At 34.7% G+C, this 26,247-nt stretch overlaps 1 protein-coding gene across 2 annotated transcripts in view; it reads left to right on the forward strand.

The window, feature by feature from the left end:
* Positions 1 to 26,247, forward strand: part of LOC122800916 (dual oxidase 1-like) — a 250,375-nt gene that overhangs the window by 97,053 nt on the left and 127,075 nt on the right. For both annotated transcript variants that reach the window (XM_044070274.1, XM_044070275.1), the window contains exons 10-14: positions 3,145 to 3,238; positions 4,977 to 5,079; positions 13,293 to 13,465; positions 17,286 to 17,461; positions 22,134 to 22,252. In XM_044070274.1, the coding sequence (XP_043926209.1) occupies positions 3,145 to 3,238; positions 4,977 to 5,079; positions 13,293 to 13,465; positions 17,286 to 17,461; positions 22,134 to 22,252 (665 nt within the window). The remainder of the gene's footprint in view (positions 1 to 3,144; positions 3,239 to 4,976; positions 5,080 to 13,292; positions 13,466 to 17,285; positions 17,462 to 22,133; positions 22,253 to 26,247) is intronic.

A 26,247-nucleotide genomic window follows, 5' to 3' on the forward strand; every position in this document is an offset into this window, starting at 1 on the left:
ATGATGCCTTGTTCTTAAAGCACATCTCCAAAATTTGGAACACAATTCCCCAGCCCATTCTTTGCACAGCTAACCCCTCCAAGTTTAAAGCTGTTGTTAAGGCCCATTTGACTAAAACCTGGCTATGCCCCTACTCAATACCAGGCTGAACCCCCCCCAGTATTTTTTAGCACTGTTCATCCTATATTATTCCTCTCTAAATGTTTATATTCCCTGACTCTTTCCTTTGGAACTGATCTCCAGCTTATTACTGTAAATTTTTAATTCTAATTGTTTAATTTGGTGAGGCTCCCACCCCACCCATAAATAAAAAAATGCATAATGTTTAGTCACTGATGTGTGACTAACTAACTTTATTTCATAATTTGCAGTACTGTTTTTTTTTTTTTTGTCATCTCAGCGCAATAGTATCACTTTGTACTATGTAACGTATTATTTTTTGACATTCTGTGGTAACATTGTTGACTAACTTGGAGCTTTTCTCCCCGGACCTCCACTGAAAATGAGCCTTTTTGGCTCAGTCGGACACTCCTGGTAAACAAATGTAAAATAAAGAATTAAATGACAGGACTTCAAAGAAAAGTTCAGTAAACAAATACATTTCTCTTTCAATGTGTTATTTATTTGCATAGTGGAATGCAGATGGCAAAGAATGGCAAGGGTAAAGGTATATTCAAGTTCTGGTCATTGTTTGCTCTTGGCTGTGGCTAAGTAGGGCTGCTTTATTAGTATGTCATGTTATTTTATAAGTTATGTTATATGTTATGCTATGTTATGTTATGTTATGGTATTTAGTAAAAGGAGATGAGAGAGAACCTTACAGAATGTGTGGCACAGAAGATGTAGAGCACAACAACTTTAACATACTATTTCTATGTTAGAACATTCCTGAATATTCACAGTTAAAATAAATGCTACTTCTGCTCTCATGTTGTCAGCCATGGCCTGGTTCCATGCCACAATTTTTGATGGTGTAGTAGTTTATACTAGGGTGGCACAGTTGTTCAGCAGATAGTATTGTTCTCTTGCAACACTTGTAGTTCCTTTTTGGTTCCTTGAGTAGCAGATTTTTGTATTTGAGTCAGGAGTGACCTTGAGATTAGACTAATAAAGTGAGAGGGTGCAAGGGTTACCCCTTTTATTGACATTATGCAAAACTTACTTTGTATCATTAGAACTCTCTTCATCTGTTCAATGGCTGCTTTTTCAATCAGTTTTCCATGTCATACTGTTAGAATTATTTAAGGGCAGATGATCCATGTTACTTATTTGACATACCTCATCATTATGGGTTTATAACAGATGGTATTTCATTCAACAGAACATAAATAGGTAGTAAGTTCCAGCTGCACTGCATGTTTGGTAGACTTGTGGTTTAAAGTTCTAGGACTAGAGGACATCACAGGAAATGAGGAGTTCAGACCCTCTTGCCAAACCTGTATATCTGGCATTGCAACACTTTGTACTGAGCATAGACAGGAAGGCACTAAGTGAGGACCTGGTGAATTCTGAATGAGGTTTGATGAATATCTCCTGAAGACTGGTTTGATATGATCTATACAACAAAATACCCACGTGAATGTCGACATTCCATAATCTTGTTCAAACTTTACTTGTCACATAGTGAAATACTACAGGAAAATTGGTTGCATGGGAAAATATTCCACTGTATTTTAAAATACCATTTCCAGAAGGCCGAATGAAATGGACCCATATAAATCAAATGCCAAACTTGAGGCATTCAGACAGCCTACACAACTAATGAAACTATTAAGTATATATTCTATTTTGTCCAGCTCTTATCCTGTAGTATTCACATGTATATGCTGTTACCGAAGCAACAAATATTATACAAGCGTACTAAGTAAATAAATATATAATGATATAACCGGATGGCATAGTTTATCAAAACAATCCTAGACCCTCTAATATATGTCTTTATGAGAATCCCATAAAGTCTTTTAGTCAAGGTGCTAGCTGTTTTTTTAATGACCCACCTAGTCTGCTAATTGCAACTTAGTAAGTACACAGTAAACCATGAGCTTAAGGTGAAACAAAAAATAGATATATCTGAGTAACTGAGTATGACATTAGATTTCTCTAATATGTCATAAGGCTAAACTATATAACATGCAATTATACAGGACCAGTTAGACTGAATTATCAATACACATTATATAAGGCTGATTACTGAATGGCAAATAAACATGGTAGTGGTCTCCGTACTGGATTGTATCAGGAATGAGAATGAATGAACTATGTCCGTATTGTGCAGGATATACAATAATTCAACCATATGGCATGTGTCTAGGAAACGGAAGACATTAATCTTAGAGAAGGCATTAAACGAAATTACTGTTAGTTAACTTGAAGATAGGCAGTATAAAATGGAAGGCATGACTAAATAACAAGCCCACAAAGGATTAAGTGCATATCAGAAAGAGGAAACTCATAAATCAGTTTTGGGTTGAGGGGTTTATTAAGTGTCTAAATGCCGCAGTGAAATAGTACCCCTAAGAGAGTGAAGCTAGAAGCAGTATATAACTAGCTTTTTCTATTCAGAGGTGTGCAAATATTTCTAGCCCACTAAAATGTTGATGTAACACATATTGCTCCTGCATTTTCAGTTCTTCCCTAAGTATAAGCCTTGATATTATACACATGACAACCACAAAGGATTTCCCAGACATGAGCTGAGATAATTGTGTTTGGATGTGCTAACCACAAAGATGTACAGAGTAGGGTAAGAAAGGAATGCCTTTATCTCATTGTATAATATGGTTATCAGCCTTGTTAGACTATTACATATCTAAAATATGGACTGTTGAAATATATATATTACTACTCATGGAAGCATTTCTCTGCTGTAAAAGATCATGTGATGACATCTTGATCGTTAACTTCCCAATGTGCTTGATTTTTTTATCTGCATTGACCCTTTTTATCTTTTGGTTTGGATGTCTTTACCTACAACTGACAAAGATATAGAGAAAGCAATATGTCTTGCTGTGGTGAAAAATTTTTTTTTTTAAAGGGTGAAGATAAAAAGCTTCTTATACTAAAGATTGCTTATTTGATCCTGAGTGAAAGAAAATAAAAAGTATAATGTATTCACAGATGATAATTTCTGGTTTTCTGTTTTAGGAACAGAACATGTAATTTCCGGGATATAGTCAATAAAGATGGCACAAATACCTCTAAGGCCCTTCGCGTTTGCAATAGCTACTGGAACCGTCAGGTATTTTAACTCCAAAATACACACTTTTAGTTTCAGAGTTTATTCTTTATATGTTGGGGTTTTTTTCTGAGTACAGTAAAATGCTTCAGGTCATTTTTATCTCCACTGAAAATGAGTTAAGGAGTTTTATATATATATATATATATATATATATATATATATATATATATATATATATATATATATATATATATGATCCCCTACACTTCACGCCGCCTATACGCCGACACACAAATCACCGACACCAAAAGACCGACAACACAGATGACCGACAAGGTGAGAACCCGACGGACTCGATAAGTGTTAGAGTGAGGATTTAGTGTTAGGAATGTAGTTTAGTTAAGGAGTTAGGGTTAGGACGGACTATGTGTTTAAGGGTGGGTTAAGTGAGTTAGGTTAGGGTGCAGTGTGTGGTGGTTAGGGATCCATATATACATATATTTATATATATATATATATATATATATATATATATATATATATATATATATATATATATATATATATATATATATATATATATATATATATATCACACACACACACACATATAGAGAGAGAGCGAGCGAGAGAAAGCAAGAATGTCTCCTGTTACATTTTACAGATGAGATCATTTCCAGACAAGTGTTCTGCAAGTTTTCCAAATTCCTGTTCTTTTTGTTTCCAGTGTGTACTGTGAGAATCTATTTTTTTTTTTTTTTTTTTGGTGGGTGGTGGCGTTATTTACTGACAGCACCTTAACTGTGTCTCATTCCAGATCATAGTGTGACTTGTCCAAACTTGTGTCATCAACCCATATCCTCTTCTGGCTGCTATATAGGCTAAGTCCATTTGGAAGGCAGCATACTAAAGGATTAGATTTATTGGGGATGCTTCATTTAATAATTAGAGGGCTGAGTTTTTTGTACTGATTTAACACCTCATGAGTGTATTCCCACAGTGACAATGGACCCAATACTTTCACGTCATAGTGCACATTCCAATGATGTCTTGGTATGACCTGACTCTAATGTTAGAGTGCTGTTGTGTATTATGTTCCCTTAGTTCCAAAAGAGGCTGTGTCAGTTTCCCTAATGTACAGAACATTCTCAATGCAACAAGTCTGAGCCTCTATTATCTGGCATTACTGATTGACTGTAATCCTCAGCAATTTGGTGGAAAATCAAAAATTTTATGAGGGACAGAAAAAAAAATTAAGGCAAAATTGGGGGCAAATTGAGAATTATGATTGCAGTTTCCAGAGTTTAATACAGCAGACATCAGTCAAAGTATGGTTTTAGTTGTACTTGTACTTTTAAGAACTCCCTTCTCCCAGAAATTAGACATAAAAGGAATTGTCTGAATGTTTATCCTTAAAGACGTTAAGTATACCTAGTAGTACTTTCAGATTTTCCAATCTAAAGTTATTCTGAGGCATGGCCAAGTCTTTTGTTAAAAAAAGATGTCTTTTTTTAAGAACTGACAACTGTATTTACTTCCTTGGCACTGTATATTTTAGTGACAGTATCTCTTCTTCTGAGAAAAAAAAATGTGCAGCCATAAGTGCATTCCTATGTATTTTTATTTTATTCAATGAGATAAGACAGGCAAGCATTATTAATATATTCTTATGTGTGAAACAGATGATTTTGTCTGGGAAAGTAACGTAACACATTGTGCAAGTGTTCCTGTGTTTAAATAGATTGCTATATTTTAAGTGAATAAGAATAGCTACTTTAATACTTTGTTTTCATTTTAGAATCAAAATGTAGAGAAGCCAGAGGACATTGATGACCTTATTTTTGGAATGGCATCACAGATAGCTGAAAAAGAAGATAACATTGTAGTTGAAGACTTGCGAGGTATGTATTTTGCATTTTCCCAACTGTATCTGTAGGTTTTTCATCTAAATACTTTAGTGCCCCATGGCTCTTATTAATTTCCAATTAAACACTTCTGTTTTCTGTAAATAGCTAAAATTATATTTAAAATATATATATATATATATATATATATATATATATATATATATATATATATATATATATGGGTCTACTTTACTTACCCAAAAAAACACATCGCCGACATTCAGTTCACTGAGACAAATACACCGACAAACCAGAAGACTGACATCCGGAACACTGACATTCCAACCCGAGGTAAGTAACCGCTTGGCCATCCTGTTGAACTTTTCCCTTTACCACCGTGGTAGTGCAATCTTGGACTTGGTATATTTAGTTTGGGGGGTGTGGGGGGTGAAGCCTCAATATGGGTGAGTTTTTTTTTTTCGGGACGGCCAAGCGGTTACTTAAACTGAGAAATATAAAAAGAATCCAGGCCACCTTGTAGAGGCAATACAGTCTTTATATCAAAACCACAATTACAGATATGAGCACTTTCATCTACAAGCTAGACTTCATCAGATAAAAACATACACATCTGCTACCCATTGCTTAAATAGCATTTCCCCTATATGTTGTCCAATTAACATTTAAAGGGAACATATTTAGAAATTCACATATACTAGTCATTCCTTTATGCAATTCCTAAAATACAGAAACTATCTGAATGGTCTTGTTCATGTTATATATTACACATACAAAAAAAGTTAACTTTGTGTTGAGAAAAATTATACTTATCTAACAACTTGTTTGTTGTGAAATAAATATATGGGATGTATTGACGTCTTTAAATCTAATTATACTACAATTACTTTGACTAAGGAACATTTTACACTTTTTGCTAAAGGTTTCAAATTTGTGAAATCAAACTATGGTGATGTAGCTGACCTTTTAATAGATCTTAAGTTATATCTTAGAAAGCTAAATTTAAACATTTTGTTTAACAACAATGGTAATAGTAACAACAACAATAATACTAATAATAATATTAATAATAACATAAATGACGACAACAGTAATATGTTCACAGAATTAGTGAGAAGCAGCACATACAACCCACCCCTGTACCCTGTTTTGTTAATGTTTGAAAACATTGTTACAGAGGAGATTTATGAAGAATATGCCAGTAACAAGTGGAAGGCAGGACATTCTAATTTGATGACTGATGAAATGGATTTATTAGAAGATTTGGTAGTCCAGGATGGTTGCCGCATTATGAAACCGGACAAGGGGGGTGGGGTTGTATTGTTTCATGTAGAGGAGTACAGTAATGCAATAATGAATATTCTGTTGGATATTACTACATATTCACCAGTTTCAAAAAATCAGATTAGTATAGCATACAGGAGAATAGATTCTCTGCTGGAGGAATACTTGTTGGATAATAGGATAGATGGTAACACTTATAATTATTTAAGACAGAAGTATCCTGCTATACCATGCTTCTTTGGTGTACCAAAAATTCATAAATCTATCAGAGAACCGCCTTTTAGACCTATAGTGTCAGTTAAAAATTCTAAGACTCACCCTCTTGCAGTGTATGTGGACAATTATACAAAAGAAATTATGGTTAAAACTCCTCATCTCATAAAAGATTCATGGGAATTTTTAAATAAATTAACTAAATATACATGGACAGAGAGTTGTAGCTTTCTGACCATAGACATCAAAGATCTTTTTACCAGCATTCCTAGGTTAGAAGGACATGAATATTTTGGAGAAAGTCTTTATAAGCACTCCACTCTTCCCAAAGATAAGATCTTGTTAATTTTGGAACTTATGGAAGTGATATTAGATAACAACTACATCAGCTTCCAAGGGGAATATTACCAACAAATGAGTGGTGTAGCTATGGGGGCAGCTTGCACCCCCGTTTATACCAATTTAGTCCTACTTGAATGGGAAAACAGGTATATATTTCACAGTCACTTCTACAAGTACATAAGGCTCTACTTAAGGTTCCTTGACGATATTTGTATATTATGGGATGGAACTCAGGATATGTTAGGATAATTCATGGATTACATCAACAACAGCACCTCATTTCTTATTTTTACACATACATGGAATGCAAATAGTATAAATTATTTAGACACCACTATTATAAAAACACCTAATGGTTTCAGATCAAAAATATACTGCAAGGACACTTGGTGCAATAGCTACTTGCACTATACTAGTCATCACCCTCAGGTACAAAAGAGAAGTCTCATCAAAGGTCAAGCTGGCAGTGTAGCCAGAATGACTTCTGACTTTGATGACTTGATTCACGAGTTTATATTTTTGGGTAAAAAATTTTTGGAAAGGGGGTATCCTGCGGAAATGGTCACTGAAACATTAAATGAAGTGTATGTAGGTTGGGGAAGTAAATATGTGGCACTATTGGGAAAAACACTATCTAAGGCAACAAAAAGAGGAAAGGAAGGTAAAAATTTCTATGGAGCTTGTGTTTTGGAATACAATATGTTTTCTGAATCATTTACCAATATAATTAGAAACAATTGGAACACACTGAAGATAAACAAGGAGGTATATGGGGTAGTAGGGTTCAAACCTTATTTTACGTAAAAAACTGGAAAAAATTTCAAAAGAATATTAGAGCAAGGAGAGAGTCATAAAAATTCTTCTAAAGCTACCATTTCTTGTGGTAATTGTAGTTTATGTAATATGATCTTCAGAGAAACATAGATCAGACTAAATAATGGTTTAAACAGCGTGGTCAGATTTCGTAAGGGAAATTGTAAAACTAGGATGATAATATACATGGCTAAATGTGATGGATGCTATGCATTCTATATAGGAAAAACTGAGAGGGCACAAAAAGATAGAATGTATGAGCACCTGTACGATATAAGAACAGGGAAAGAGACGAGTGCCTTATACAAGCATTCTTTGGTATGCGCTTCATATAATGGTTTTAAATTTGGTATTATAGATTCTATCATAGAAAACAATTTTAAGGGTGGAGACATCAAAAATGCCCTGTTGGGCAAAGAAATGAAATGGCAGCTGGGATTAAAATCATTTATTACACCTGGATTAAACGAATATGTAACCATTAAGTCTGTTTTAATATCTAAGGCAGAAAATATCTGAATGGTCTTGTTCATGTTATATATTACACATACGAAACAGTTAACTTTGTGTTGAGAAAAATTATATTTATCTAACAACTTGTTTGTTGTGAAATAAATATATGGGATGTATTGACATCTTTAACAAACATTTTGATAAAAGTTATGTTAATAATAATTTTACATTTTAGGGGGAATGAACTTGGCACATCTATGCAAATATATTTTTGTAGTTCTAACAAGAATTTTTTACTATATGAAGAAAAAAGTATTTGTTTTAATACACTGCTGACTGTTATCTTAGGAATTGTATTTTAGGAATTGCATAAAGGAATGACTAGTATATGTGAATTTCTAAATATGTTCCCTTTAAATGTTAATTGGACAACATATAGGGGAAATGCTATTTAAGCAATGGGTAGCAGATGTGTATGTTTTAATCTGATGAAGTCTAGCTTGTAGACGAAAGCGCTCATATCTGTAATTGTGGTTTTGATATAAAGACTGTATTGCCTCTACAAGGTGGCCTGGATTCTTTTTATATTGCTCAGTATTTGGTTGTTTTATTTTATTTTTCGAGTTTTAAGTGCACAAGCGGTTACTTACCTCGGATCAGAATGTCATTGTTCCGGATGTCGGTCTTCTGATTTGTTGGTGTATTCGCCTCGGTGAAGTGAATGTTGGAGATGTGGTTTTTCAGGTAAGTGAAGTAAATCCATATATATATATATATATATATATATATATATATATATATATATATATATATAAAATGTGTGTATATATATATATATATATATATATATATATATATATATATACACAAAATGAATTCTGTTGTGTTCTGAAATGGGAGTGGTAGTGAAGTGATATAAGCAAAAAAGTTGTTCTGCATAAAATTTTTATAAAGACATTAGCAAATATATTCAAAGTCATTATTGAGATTTTATATTACAAAAAAAAACAATAAAACTATTAAAAAAAATCATTCTATACATTAAATGTAGGAAACGTGTATTTCATGATATGAAATTTATGTGATGCTCAGTACGCTTTGTGACTGGCTTTAAAAGTGAAAAAATTAAAACATGGATGTTGTGCAGTTTTCATGATTAACTTAATAAAATCCTGAATATCTCTGCTGCTTGGCACACTATATATAATATTGTGAGAGGTAGGCTTGTCACCACGATGCGATTTTTTACAATGCACTATCGTTTTTGAAATACTGCTTTCTGACAGTTTGTATATACATTTTTTGCAAAGTGTCATAAATGCTCACATAAGCACAACAATCTCACTACATTATCAGTTGTTTAGTCAAGTTCACCTTCAGAGAACCAGTTTTGTCAGTTTTACTTAACTTCCTTTGCATGCATGGCCTTGGCGGTCACTATATTCAATAAGGCAGGTGTGGGTGGGACATGCCTTTCAACTTCCCTAGGGGTGTTACTTTAATTTTTTGCAGTCCATGTCTGACAAAATATTATGTGACTAATGCTGATGAGTAATCCTAATTTCTACCTCTTCATCCTGACTGTTCACATGATGGTAATCATTTTTGTTAAGCTGTATGGATTTTGGAATATTGACAAAAATAAGAAACTGTTGGACTTTTTTTGTAAATAGGCCTAGCAGCAGCTAATATCTCACAAGCATACCATTCTCTTGCATGGTGTCAGGACATTTTTGCTCAGTATTGTGTTACCCCTCACATGACACATTTAATTTGATAAGTTTCTTGGCTGCATACTTAAAAAGCAATGATTATTAAGATGCTAAACAATGTCTAGAATGGATGTGATGAAGCCGCTCAAGGAGGAAAGGTGACTGTGGCTAAAATATGTCAGACAGACTTACTGGATTCAAAGAGACAACTAGCTAGCTGTTTATTGTATTGGAGGAATACAAGCCTTTTAAGTTTTAAGGCAGCACTGCTTGGCAAGGCGTTATTGGTGTCCATTATAAGCATTCGTAGTGAACGTAGATTCAAATGTTGTGATTCAAAATAGGATAAGACACAGGCTTGTATACACTGAACACATTACATTCCTCTGTCATAGATAACCCCAGAAAATGAGGCTGTTATATTGGTCATCATAACTTAAGTAATCCAGCTATTTGTTAGCAATTAACAGTTGTACCCTCTGTAACAAATGAAGATTCTGAAAATCACAATAAAACTGCGTTAATCAAATTTCAACTGTAATACACAGACTCTTGTTCAAAAAAAAAAGAGGGACAAATGTATATATATATATATATATATATATATATATATATATATATATATATATATATATATATACATATACATTATGTAAAGGTTAGTCTTAGTGTGAGCTGTAGGAAGAGTGTAACAGAATAGTATACATAAAGAGTATCAAATTCTACAGATTTCACCCTTTACTTCTTTTCAGGCCCAATGTGATGTAATCTTAGTATGCCTATTCCTTCTGTTATACACAATAATTTTATTGAGTAATTCCTCCAATCAATTCATTTTATATTAGCAATGTAAAATACCATAGCAAAGTTTAATTACAAAAAAAATGATTTTATTTTTGCCAGTATCTTACTTTTTTTGCTGAAAAGGCTCCATAGACACACCTGCATTCCAATAAAAATATAACTAATCCCTCCTTTCCCCAAGCAATATTTTATATATTCATAATTTCTGAGGTTTTTAATATTAATAACTAGAATGTTTTAACATGTGAAATTATTATTAGTGTGGCTGCTTATGCTTCATTCTTGTTTATTCATTTTAGTAATACTTGTGTTATATGCTATGATAGACCGCCAATACTAAGAAAAACTGAGGATGTATTTAGTTCACTAAGAGTATTTGATTTAAGGAAATTAACATATTAGGTTGTGACTACATTTTTAAGTAAGGAACGATGCACTATAAAAGATTATATAACAGTAGCGAGTTAGTATTTGATAATGTACATGCTGATTGGTCAGCCCAACCAATGTGCCCATTGTAAATCAAGCATATATCAATTGAAAAAAGTCCACTAAATGAAGTATCATTGAGCGACCAGACTTTTTTTTTTCTACTGGTGTACTGAGGTATTAGTCTCAACTATTCAGACTTTTGTCTCATATTTTTTAGCTGTTCCTTATAAAATTAGTGGTTTTCCAACAAATCACTGTGGAACAAAGTCACTAAGTAATAACACACATTTCAGTTTCAACTTACTTTTCTTCAGATAATGCACAAAAACACAAACACTATTATTCTTACTGTCACATTTCTTGTTTTATGTCTAGTTGCCAGCCCCAGTGATGAAGAAAGGAAATCTAGTTTTGAACTTTAGATGCTTCGCCTCCCTATCAGAAAAAGTAAACATTCCCACTAAGTACTCCTCCTCACAACTACAAGGGACAGTGGATTGTGTGCAACTTGCTTTGTGAACAAAAATATGTGTGTATGTGTCAGATATTTCAGCACATCTGTAGAGTATAATTTTCATAATACCATTTGTAAGAGGTGCGACATTAACTACTGTTTTAGGTGAGGCGCAACTCCTCTACCCTAAAAAGTACTACTGAAAATACTGTCCCCTCCTTGTTTATGGCTTTGTCCACATTTCTTGAGCTAAGAGGTTGAGACGTATGTACAGAGGGCAGAGAAAATACAAGGAAAGTCAGGTACATTCTGCAAAATCAAAGAAGTGTAACTGATTTTTCCTTATATTTTGCCCTGTCTCTTTTGTACCTCTAAACTCTTCAGATTTTACGTTTTTTTTCCTTTTAAAAAACAAAAGCAAAGGACATCTTCCTTTCTTTTCTGCTTGCTTTCCAAAGCACTGCTGTACTGTGCAAGCATGGGAACGTAAGTCCCATACGCATGTGCAGCACATCAACAAGGTGGAAGAATACGGAAACAAAATGGAGGAACACCACAGCGCCATTATACAAAGACAGTGAAGAAAAGTAAGTCATTTTCTTTCTTAAATAATGTCATTGTATAATAGCAATAACTGACTTGTGGGTTTTGGCCTCATAATCAGACCACACCATCTGTGGGTAAATCTTCAATGTATCACACCCTCTCATTGGTTACTGCTAAGTTATTCTGTATTTTTTAGAATTACCCAACATAATAAGGCTAGCAGATGACAAAGCAATGTAAATGTACCACAAATGCTGACTCTGACAAGAGAAGTGATTGAGTATGTTTTGTTCATTTACACATACATCCAACTCAGAATATTAATTCCACTCACTCATTTTATATTGCAAATGCCAAACCGCACATGAGTTGAAGTATGTACAAGTCAAAGAAACCACATTCATCAGTTCCATTGTCAGTAACAATGAGCCTGATCTTTTTCTTTTAACATATTACATGCCAAAAAAGAAATGTCAGTCTCATTAATGACACCTTTGTTTACACCAGAATTTCTGAAACCAGTTTGTAAATCTAATCTGTCTTTGTTGATAATTTTCCTTAAGCTCTAATTTTACACATTTGTATTATAGTGATTGTATCTTTACTAAATGACTTTTTTCATAAAAATGTTAAAAGATGAAAAATGAAAAAAAAAAGGAAAGTGTTACATTTTACTCTCAGAATGATGACCCCCTCTCTCTTGTAGAGTTCTGACACATGTATAAATACAGAATATGTAAACATGTATGTATTTTAACAGGTAATATAACTATAGTGACATACACATATGTAGCTAATGGGCACATAGCCACTTTCTGTAGATATAACAGAGGAGTATTCACAGATGCAAACATCACATATGTGGATTCATACTCAGAAGAAATTATAAACACAAATGAAGGATCATCACACATGTAGATTCTTAATCAGAACATAAATTGGCAACACAAATTATGGATGAATATACAGACATATGAAGAAGTAGTCTGAAGATAACAAAATACATGAATGTAGATATTCACACATGGAACAATCTCCATGTAGCATTTATAGTAGGGCATAATGCATACTTCTGTGAAAACTGCAGATGTAATATTTCATGGTTTTAGGTAGATACCATCTGCAGCACTTGCTAAGTATTGATTAAAACAATAATGATTATTCTTATGTTATTATTCTCCGTTTTTCCTTGACAGACTATATGTATGGAACATTGAGATTCTCTCGCAGTGACTTCCTTGCCACAAGTATTCAACAGAGTCGGGACCATGGACTTGCAACCTATAATACAGCAAGAGAAGCCTTCAGATTAGCCCCAACTAAAAACTGGACAGATATCAATCCTGAGCTTAGTATTAATAACATGGAGGTAAGAACATTTATTCCTTCAAAAAGTCCTATACATTTTATGTTTTTGATGGTAAGCCAATCTGCTGCTTAGAAGTATCACATTGGCAGGCTGGGGTCTGTATTTTGCTCCCACCAAGCCAACTTACCTTCCCTGCATCAAAATATGAGAAATCACACCTGAGGATGCATCCTCAATTTCAGAAGATGGCAGTTAAAGAAGCTTGGAATTTTCCACCTCCATCTTGGCAGCTGAATAGTTATAACACTACCTGTAGTAGCATTGCTGACTAACTCTTCTACTAAACTAAACTAATGATGCAGCTGTAGAGACTTTCCCAGCAGCAACAGCTGAAATACCTGCTAAGAAAAATGTAACTGTAAATATGTAAACAGGGAAGTATAGTTTATTTTATCAGGTGCTACTTTTCAGATAGTACTGGCCTTGTCAGCATCATATGGTATGTAAGTGGAAATCAAGGGAACTAAACACTGGACTACCATATGAAGTTTTTTTCATAGCCTTAACCTTGTGTGCTATACTGCCAGTTCTTCTTTCTGCAGCTTTTTAAAAGGATTTCAAATTTGGTAAAACTTTGCATTGGACTGATATTCATACTAACCCCCTGGAATATTGCAGTGAGTCAGGAAAACAAACTATTTTCTAAGATATTAGAACTAAATATCCTACTGTTTTGGTGTTAAATTATCACACATCTGAATAAAATCAGTTGTGAAGTTTTTTCCTTACAGTTCATATCTATATAAAGTTTTTGCTAGAGTGCTGAAAATTATGGGGTTGGCAAATGGTTGAAAATGATGCAGAGCTCAGGATTATGATTTTCCAGGGATCAAGGAGCCATTTAATGAAAGAGGGGCCTGTAGCATTGTAATGGTCTGTGACTTTATGAAAGAGGAATGCAAAATTCATAAGCACAAATATCAGGAAATGATTTCCCTGCCCTCCTGAGGCTTCATTGCAGTTAGTTATGTAAACCCTGGAACAAAAGCTGAATATTAGTGACAGAAGATAATTTATACTAGGTTGGGCTGAAAATAACTTCATGAATGCTATGTCCACAATACAGATCAATGAATTCAATAGAATGACCAAGTCTTGGGATTGCAGTAACAACAGAAACATCACTCACAGAGACATGACTGGGATACAAATATACAGTTGGCATGCGTTTCCTCTCATTCAACACTCTACAGTCCATTTCAGAAGTAAATCCTGGTTTCCCATAGCAATGATTTTTAGCTGCTTCAACAATAATATGGATGTGCCATTTACTAAATGCTATCAGATCTATATATGACATTTTTTTTTTGCCACCAAGAGGTTAAACATTGCTTAGCGTGTTTATTTTTCTTGTGAATTCTGTATTCTGTTTTCTTGTAGTTAATTTTCGCTGTGTCCATCCTGCTCAATAAATGCAGTATACTGCCTTCTCTTTGCTATTATGCTTCCTCTAATGCAAATTGTATATGCTATGAATGAATTCCCATGTTAATAATTCTGCATATGAGTGCATACATAGTAACTCTGTAAACTGTCATATGAGCACAGAAAGATAGATACAAAATAAAGTTTACTTTATATAAGAGCACTATTCAAAAAAGGTAATAGCAGTGTAAAATGGCAGGGTCATGCATAACTTATATTTTATATATTTATTTTACCCACGGTAAGAGGTGTTCTAGTGTGCTCATTTGGGCTGCTGTCTAATGACCATACAGCTCCCCTCACCATGGGTAATAAATATGCACTCTTTGTCTTTACTGATTTTCACTACAAGTTACACATTTTAATACACACAACAATGCACAGGACTGGAAAGTAAAATCTGGTATATCTCAACAAACAGTTTGGTAGTCGCACTGAAGAAAGGATCAGTACAATTAATGAACATTTTAAAAATTATGTCTGCTATGTATAATTAACACATGCACAAGACTAACGTAAACTAGGATAAATCTGTGGATGTATGGGAAAGTTAAATGACAAATGGATCAGGGAGTTAAATCACCCGTGTGTTTTTACTGATTAATGAAATATTTATGTTACAGAGAATGACTTATTTTACATTTTATTCTGTCCTCATCAAATCTACTAGCTAATTATGTGAAGTATTGTACCAGTTTTGGAGGCCTATCCTAAAGGAAATTGTCATAATTGGGAGGGCACTAATGAGAAGGTCCAAAATTACATGGAGTTTGAGGGACGTTTGACTTGAGTTGTTCACAATAGTGGACAAAACAAATAATACTGATGAGGTTGTAAAGGTCCAGAGAAGAATTAGAATTTCAGAGTACTGTGGATGAAGAGGGTATAATTGTCAAACTGTTGCAATCAGTTTATTTACAGGAAAGTTTTTTTTGTATGTGTGTGTGAGTGTGTGTATGTGATACAGACAGCCATAAATATTGTAGAAGCTGGCACTGTTTTATTGACAGGGTTCTTGTTTTCATGAATATTGACAAATGTTATCACACAATGAATTGCATAGGCCTCTAATTAGGAGAGTGATAAAATGCATTACATCCCATCAGACAGTTTATTCATCATCATCATCATCATCATCAGCTCCCCCTTTTCCCATTTTTCTACATGGGGTCAAAGTATCGTGTTAACTGTCGCCATCTCTCTTGAGTCAGTGCCACACACCTGCCTTCTTCAACATTCATGCCTCACTGTCGCAGAATTTCTTTCACACAATCCATCCACCTCTTTGCTGGATGTCCTCACTTCCTATTACCTTCTTCCTGTCTGTCCCAAATCTTCCTCACCAGATTATCTTCTGCTTTTCTGCAAATGTGTCCAAACCACTGTAATCTGTTCTCTTTTATTTTTCTGCAATTGGAGCTACTTTGGCTTCTGCTTTTATGTCCTCATTTCTTTGTCTGCCCCACAGTGTGCATCCTGCCACCCTTCTCAGGCAGTTAATTTCCATAACCTCTAGCTTCTTCAACTGTTCTGCCTTTACTGCCCAGGTTTCTGTACCATACAGTAGTACTGGTCGCACCACTGTCTTGTACACCTTACTTTTCTTTGGCATTCTTCTTCATAGACTACACCTGACATTCTATGCCAGTTGGCTGCAGCCCCTCTGATTCTTGCTTTGACCTCTTCATTCAGACTTCCCTTTTCCTCAACCACCCCTCCCAGATACTTGAAGCTGTTTACCTGTTCCACTATCTTCCCTTCTATCTCTATTCTCAGCTTCTTCTGATTTCCCCAATTTGCTGACATTAATACTGCTTAGTTTCATTTCATGTGCCTTTAGTTTTGCATTCCATTCTCCTATCCTTTGCTGAAGTTTTTGCTCAGAGTCTGCCTATAATTCCTCATCGTTTCCATACAGCAACTTTGTTATATTCCCTCCGACCTCTTTGGCTAATGTAGTCCATCACCAGTATGAACAGCAGTGGGCTCAGAGCTGAACCCTGGTGTACACCCACTCCCACTGGGAACCCCTCTGTGAAGCCGAACACTGTCCGTACTTGAGTCAGTGTATCCTTGTACATAGCCTGCACCAATTCTACCAATGTTTCTGGGGCTTCAGACCACCACAGGACTGCCCAAATTAGCTTTCTTGGGACCTTGTCATATGCTTTCTCCAAGTCTAGGAATGCCCAGTTGGACTTTCTCCTCATCAGACAGTTTATTAGCCACAGTTAAACACTGTCACTGAGAACTGTAAAACACTGATTATGCAGTTTGTTTTCTACTCAAAATTGAATCCATGCTCAGCCTCCTGAACTTCTGATTTCTCAAAATAAAACTTGTTGCTGCAACAGTCACACAATTAACAATGTCCTGTTTTGTTGCTGTTTTCCAGCTTTTCCAGCAGTTAGCACAGCTTTACAGAAACGATACATCCAAACTGGAACTGCTTCCTGGAGGAATGCTTGAAAACAATGGGACTTTTGGGAAACTTTTTACTACCATTATCTTGGAACAGTTTGAACGTCTGAGAAATGGAGATCGTTTTTGGTTTGAAAACACGCAGAATGGGTAAGAATGTTTTTTTTTTTCATTCTGCTTTAATTAAGACATATTGCAAACTCTGGATGCCAACTGGAGACCGTTTTGTTTTACTTAGTTCATTAGATAAAATGGACAGAGAATCCATTTCAGCTGTAATCCATGTAACTATCAATGCACAGAAAAAAAGAACTGCCAGAAGTGACACACACACTCAGTAATGTTACAAACATAATGATTGATTAAGTATTTTATCTAGTGACTGCAGACAACAAAGACATGATGTCTGAGGGAGATCTTTGCATAAAGTTATAGATCCAAGCTTTACACCAGATGAATGCTATGTTTTGCTCAACAAAATATAGTTTTCTTATTTTCCTTATTTTTTTAACATTTTCCTTTCTTTCTCTTATTCTTATTTCCCCATTCACCCCTTCCTTGTTCATTCAATATGTCATTTCTTCTTTCTCTTTGTTTTCCTTTTCTCTTTCTTTTATATTGCTTTGAAGACAATATGGACAACTAGGGGAACTTTTTGGAAGGGACAGTGAATATTTTGTTGTAAGAGAGTACCTTAATGAAATGAACAGACTATTTTAAAATGTTGACACAGATTGAGAGAAGACACTGATAAAGTATTGCTCACATACATAACACATGTTCTATACAAAGGTGAAACTAGAACCTGCTTTTCATAGCACAAGATATTTTTTCTCTTTAATGTTCAGAGCTAATCCATTCAATTTTTCTGCTATTTACACCCTCTCCCATTCTAGCCACTTTACTACCCATATTTATGTATCACTACCGGTAAGACTAGATGTACCCTGCCTTAGTATACATTTCATGTGATTTCAGAATACCAGCAGGTGCCAGTCCACCAGTGTTCTGTACTGAAGTTAAGTCTCTTAGAAAATGTTCTATTATGGTGTTGTTGTTCACATTATTATTCCATTGCTTTTACTTTACACCAAGGTACAAAATAGATATATTCTGTTGAACCAAGTATGATTCCCACATGTTCTGCATGTATATTATGTAGTTATGGGCACATCACTTAATTAGACTAAAGCTTCAGATCATCCATGAAAAGGCACATTTACTTAGCTGGGTTTACTGCATTTAATTAAAAAGGAAACAATGAAAAATAAAAACAGTAACAAAAATATAACATTACAAATACAATTCATGCCATGTTTCCATATCCCATGTATTTCAATAACATTTAAAATGCATGACTATAATAAAAATGGTTTCATCTTTTTTATACTGTTAACCCAGATTTTCAGCTCACCCTTTTTGTGACCTCACGTTGTGAAACTAGGCATCAACATTATGCAATTATGACCTTAAGTGTAATTTTGAGGTCACTTATGCAGAGTCATCTTTCATGTTGGAAATATATATTTTTAATGCATTACTTCATTATTTACATTTGAATTGAAAGTTTGATAAACTAATGGTAGAAGTACTGAAATTCCTGAGGTTGTGAATCTATGATTTATGAGTGAATGCAGGTTTTAACTTAGTCTACAAAATTGTGACAGGAACAGATACTTTCTCCACAACTACCATATGAATCTAACAGCACACATTCTAGATGAGGACTGCAGTGTTTTTGACATTCTCTGAATAAACTTAATTGAATAAACTTACATTAATAAGATGTAAGTATTTTTAGTTTGCCTGTTCTCAGTGCAAGGCATTAAAAAGAAAGGAAACTGTTGAACAACTGGAAAAAGGGGCTCCAAGTTCACAACTGCACATAAAGCTATCTACCAGAATAACAACAGATCCTGTTTTGGGTCAGAAAAATATATTTTTATATAATAGATCTAATAGTGCGGAATAAAAGCTCACAAAAATGTAAAAAAATCAACAAACTATTACGACTTTTAGAACACAGCTAAAAGCCTTTGTTTCAGAAGAAAATGGATGTAGGTACTTTAAACACAATGTGTACCAATGGATAAACTAAATTAATTCATGTGATAATGCTATGAGCAAAGTATCTAACCTCATTTAAAAGCAATTGCTTGATCTTGTATTTCTAATGTACAAACTATGTATGCTAAAGAGATGTGCCACTTATAAATATGTACATTAAAATTAGTGTCACTTACAGTTTTATTCTGCCATTATCATTATTACAAATTATTTTATTTTACTGCCTGATTGTATGATTGTTCTCTGTTTACCTCTTCAGTTCCTTTATATATATATATATATATATATATATATATATATATATATATATATATATATATATATTATACATTGTTCCACTATAGCTGTATCAGTGTGCTGTTACAATGCTGTTTCTTTATCCTTATAATTCTTTAACTGAGCTTGAATCCACTATCCAGACCACTTAGCCAATTACAAAACAGAAAATAAATCCATTTAATTTACAAAGCAGCATGACATCAGACTAACTTACTTACACTGAGATTCAGTTTTTTAGAATATCCCTCACATCCTTTATAAGTATGACTGGAAATACTAGGATTAATAAGTATTCATTGAAAGTGTATTCTCTGATGGACAAAGAAAAAAAAAAGGAAAGCCACTTTCAGCAAACATAATTTCAAACTTTTCCCAACTTATAAATATATATATATATATATATATATATATATATATATATATATATATATATATATATATATCAACTCCATAATTGCATAACACTGGAGAAAGTGAAACACCACATGTTTCCTGAAAGTGACTTTCAACTATAAAGCCATTGCACTGTTGTCGGCTCAGCAAAAACACGCATTCCCAACTACTGTAACCATCTTTGTAATGACAGTTCTGGATAATTTATAATTTTATTGCTGCAGTCACCCTCAGTAAATCTTGCTTATTCTACACATAGCCTTTGGGATACATGTAAATATTGCACCACGTATGCATGAACCAGAAATAGTCATTTTTTAATCATCTGCTGTGGTTGGTGCAAAATATATTCCTATTTCAGTGAGATTAGAGAAGTATAGGAGTAAGAAAGTGTTTCCTTGTCCCCTAGGCTGGAATAACGAAATGTGGTACTCCAAATGGAGTGGATGCCCAGTAAACAGGATAGTGCAGAGTACTGAAGGTCTAAGCCATTGGAAAAAGAATGAGGGTCACTAGAGCAAACAGAAAACTTGATAATTCTGGAGGTGGGAGAATAAATACAACAAAATGAAAATCTGTACCTCGCCAAGTGTGTAAGTTGTCTTAGTTAGCTGAAGTCCAGTATAGCTGACTTGTGCTGAATTAATTCACAAAACGTGCCACTAGTATTAAGGCTGCACCCTGAGTATAGTTTTAAAATATCCTGTTATGACTAGGCTCATTTGAACTTGATGTATGTTGAAGCCATAAAGCTTCAGTAAGTGAGCCTTCCCAGGAACAAGAGAGAGAAAATGAGAGAGAGAGAGAGAGAGAGAGAGAGAGAGGGACAGAAGAGTGACTGTGAGTTTCAGTCAGGGAGCCTTCTTCAGGAATAAGACTGAAGAGTGAGATTCTACTTCATGATTTGTCTGGGGCATTATGTAACATAGCAAAATCTCCTAGCTGGTTAGGAAGCGCTATATTTTTTATATGTTTGGTGATTGGGAGAAAGTGTGCTGATCCCCAACAGACCCTTTTTAATCACAATATATGAATAATATAAAGAGTACTGTTGTTTTAAAAATGTATAAACAAAAGACTGTGTAACTTATTAGTTTTTAAGCAAGTTTAGATTGCCAGTGATGGGCTCTACCATGGCCATTGAAAATAATGCAGCCAGGAACACAAGTAGTTCAGTATAGTTTATAGAAATTAATTTTTTCCTTTAGAAAAAAATATTTTCAAATAGCTTCCTGCCATTTGCAAACTGTGCACATTCATTTTTAGAATGCTTCACTACTGTGTTTACAATAATCCTTTGTAAAATTAGTAGTTATCATGTAGACCTCTGAATATTTGACACATTTCTATACCCAGACAGTTATGCAATGGTATTGAATGAGTTTTGATATGTGACATAACATTTCATCAACATATTGCTGGCTTAGAACTTTGCACTCCTTGTAATCATGCTCAGTGGAACAAAGTTAGGAGCTGTCAGGAGGAGGTATCACAACATATAGTTCAAGATTTAGTGGGTGAAAAAAATGGAAATGTTATTTTGTTAACTTTCGTTATCAGGTTTAGTACTGCTTCTCCTCCCCACTCTTAGGACCTTTAGGGCAAACTAAGGACCATGTCTTGCAGGGTAATTAAAATCAGTTGCATGAATGGTAGAACAATAGCATAACAAAGAGACTATTTGGTTTTAATAAAATAATCTAATCATATGGGACATTTCAGTGCTTTCTGTACTTACTGTAAGGGAAGTCAGATACAATTCAGCTGAAATCATCTATATAATTTGCTTCAAGACTTGCTCTTTCACTGTAGTTTCACTAACACTGTTTAAACCACTGTGAAGATTCTGAGGAAAACAAAGTTAGTATAGCAATGAAAATAATACTTTCAGTAAATATCAAGTTGCAATGACTTCGACCTAAATTAAATGTGTACACTCGAGTCTGACAACTCTTGTGAGAAGGCACTTTTTTGGAATTCATCCCTGCTCTGGTAAATTAGAAGAAATGCTAAAGCATAGTTCTATTTGAGAAATATAATTTTGTCAGTACTTGGATAAATAACATTTGCTGTATCTTACCAGTTTATTTACAGAGGAAGAGATTAACATAATTCGGAATAGAACATTTCATGATGTAATTGTGGCAGTCACTGATGCCGAGGAGGAAGACATCCAAAAAAATGTCTTTTTCTGGAGAAATGGTGAGTACTGAGCTCATAAAACCACATGTAGTGGTAATAAAATCTAAATAGTTACTGATGTTCAAACGTTTTAGATTAGAGGGAGAAAATAAAGAATGTGGATGTGCATCACAATAGTTAAGATGGTGAGTTACAAAATGAAATACCGGGTTTGAATCCCAGCTTTTCCCAGCTGCGGACTATGTGACTTACCCTCCTTGTTAAGTGGGTTTCTACTATAAAGATTTGTACTATAAAAGAAACCCGTGGGTTTCTACTATAAAGATTTGTACTATAAAAGAAACCCGTGGGTTTCTACTATAAAAATCAACTTGAGTGGCCATCCCCATTTACCAAAATGGAAAGTTAAATAATATTTAAGTGCTTGAATTTACCATGAGTTAGAAATTTGTAAAATTACTTGGAATCTAGCAGCTCTTTCAGAATCTTGGAACAACAAAGTAATCAACCCTTAAATTGTCCTTCTGCATTTATTGACAGACAGTCTTATGTTTCTGGCGGCATGTGTGGAATATATTAAAAGTATACAGTACTGCAACAGCTAATGAAGCATGCATACAAACATACATTACAGTACAGTACTTCCCAAAGTACTGCAGCAGCTAATGAAGCATGCACACAAACACACATTACAGTACAGTACTTCACACAGTACTGCAGCAGCTAATGAAGCATGCACACAAACACACATTATAGTACAGTACTTCCCAAAGTACTGCAGCAGCTAATGAAGCATGCACACAAACACACATTACAGTACAGTACTTCACACAGTACTGCAGCAGCTAATGAAGCATGCACACAAACACACATTATAGTACAGTACTTCCCAAAGTACTGCAGCAGCTAATGAAGCATGCATACAAACACAGTACTGCAGCAGCTAATGAAGCATGCACACAAACACACATTACAGTACAGTACTTCCCACAGTACTGCAGCAGCTAATGAAGCATGCACACAAACACACATTATAGTACAGTACTTCACACAGTACTGCAGCAGCTAATGAAGCATGCATACAAACATACATTACAGTACAGTACTTCCCACAGTACTGCAGCAGCTAATGAAGCATGCACACAAACACACATTATAGTACAGTACTTCCCAAAGTACTGCAGCAGCTAATGAAGCATGCATACATTACAGTACAGTACTTCCCACAGTACTGCAACAGCTAATGAAGCATGCACACAAACACACATTATAGTACAGTACTTCCCACAGTACTGCAGCAGCTAATGAAGCATGCACACAAACACACATTATAGTATAGTACTTCCCAAAGTACTGCAGCAGCTAATGAACCCTGCACACAAACACGCATTATAGTACAGTACTTCCCAAAGTACTGCAGCAGCTAATGAAGCATGCACACAAACACACATTACAGTACAGTACTTCCCACAGTACTGCAGCAGCTAATGAAGCATGCACACAAACACGCATTATAGTACAGTACTTCCCAAAGTACTGTAGCAGCTAATGAAGCATGCACACAAACACACATTACAGTACAGTACTTCCCACAGTACTGCAGCAGCTAATGAAGCATGCACACAAACACACATTACAGTACAATACTTCCCACCATACTGCAGCAGCTAATGAAGCATGCACACAAACACACATTACAGTACAGTACAGTACAGTACTTCCATGCAGTTCTATGCTTTGCAACCAGTGACTGGCAGTATGTGGGCACTTGTGATGTTCTTTCCTGCCTTGTGTCTGTTTATGTAGAAGTAATGCACTATGTTTGAATGTAATTTGTAAGTATTAATCTGCATGTGATATACTGTTCCTGTTTACACTTTTGGAATTTATATACGTTTACTTCAGATGCACCATGGGAAGATGAAATATAATTTGTCAGCAACAAACTGGAAGAGTCAAGTTCATCTGACAACATATGCCCTGAAACATTATCAGTTTAGAAAATCGATTTAAAAAGTGAATTTTGCAGTGAAGCCTTTCCCATTTGGTGTTAGATTGGACTTACCCATCCCACATCTGAGAGACTTTGCCATCCACATCTCCCATCTAATACATACTAAAACGTGGTTGTACAACCATGAGGAAACAGGAAAAAGGAAATCTTACCTTGTAACCAAAAAATCTAGAATGATTTTGAGAAATCCTATTTTGCGAAGTTGGAACTGAGAATCAGAATTCACATACTTAAGATCCATTGACAGACAGGACTCCTATTATGTCACTAAATGCTATTTGTTTCTTTAGCTTGGGGTGGAAGCTGTGTGAGGAAATTGTTGATGAATCTGTATGTAGCATGGCGGACTGAATGCAGTTTTGAATTTGACCCTATCTTTGCTATGTGGTGACAAATATAACAATCCTGCTCCGAGTATTAATGACAGCAGTATTTTATTTAGGGAAAAAACTCTACAATTCAACCAGACTGAATGATATGTCATTCTGTGAAGCTGCAGTGGCAAAATAATTTCACGAGAATACATTTTTGGATGAAATTAGATACCCCAGTAATACCAGCCAGGCAACAAGGATTGATTTACAACTCTCAATTAGCCTTGTGGTTTATCAGGTCAACTTGATTTTTTTTTTGTGTGTGGCTGAATTCCTTGAAGATTTTCTGTCAAATTCTGCATACCAAAATATTCCTCACTACTATCATCTTTAACCAAGAGTCAACCCTCCAAGACTGAATTTATAAATTACTGTGCCCTCAAATTAACTCTTCCAAGTAAACTCTCAATGTACCAAAAATGAGCTAAGAACTAAATGCTAAAAAAAGTGTGGTATCACAGACAATCCCTCCCCTCATCATATTATACAGACAACATACCATTATAAAATGAAAATGTAGCCAGGGACCTAGGAAATAAGGTTAATAACTCATTCTCTTTTGATCATATAACATTTTTCAAGAAACCCTTTTATTTAGCACAACTAATTTCCAAAGGAATATAATTAAGGTTTTAAGAGGTAATAATTTCCTTATTCTCAACAATGATGTATTTCAATAACATATAAAACAATTAGAATGATCCCGATGATTCCTTTTTTTTTAAACAAGAAACATTTTTATTAAATCATCACTTACGACATGGCAATCATACATTTATATAAATGAAAGCAGACCTACCCAATCCTATTTTCAAGCATTTTACATCACAAACTATACTGACGCACTCAAAGTTGAAACATTATACATCACTTATAATCTACCTAATCATTTTCAGTCAAACATTACATAGCTCATTTAAGTCCTGCCTTCCTTTAAACCTCATTCTTCCCCTGTATGTACTGTTCCCACAATTCCCATTTTTCCTATATAGTTTTTTTCTACCCTTTTCTAAAGATCTCAGTTCCAGTTGTTTTATCTCTGTTACTATATTCACTACTTCTAGTATAGCTGGTTTAGATTTTGATTTCCATTTTCTAGTAATTACTTTTTTGGCAGCCACCATAATTAGACACAGCAAGGCTTTACCATGTCAAGGCCATTCCGATTCTGTATCATAACTGAGAAAAATCAATCATACCAATCTGCCCACCCAGCATCTCCAACAGTGCATCCTGCAGGGAATCCATAAAGTCCAGCAGCTCATGGCACTCCCGGAAAATATGTTCACAATTACCTCTTTCTTTCATCCCACTGCTTCCTAACCAAAAAAATCACAGGATAAAGTTCCTGAGCTAGCAATACAGACTGGAAGCACTATCCCTTTATTTAGGGACTTGCAGACTTATGAAGGAAGATCTCTGTCTTACTTATTCTATAATTATAGACCCAGTTGTCATGGACCTCCTGTGTCTCTACAAATCCAATACCTCAGCTAATACTAGAACCAGGTACCTAAATCTTCACCAACTGATAAATATAATACATTGGAAGGAAATGTTTATAACCAAGCACCTTCCAAACCTCTCTAATAAACCTCCTTCACATGTTAAGCAGTGTGACTCACTATCTTACATTAAACATAACCTAAATGACTGGATGGGTATCT

Source organism: Protopterus annectens, chromosome 4.part1 (genome assembly GCF_019279795.1).
Source record: "Protopterus annectens isolate FY-2018-M chromosome 4.part1, PAN1.0, whole genome shotgun sequence".
Classification (NCBI taxonomy): Eukaryota; Metazoa; Chordata; order Ceratodontiformes; family Protopteridae; genus Protopterus; species Protopterus annectens.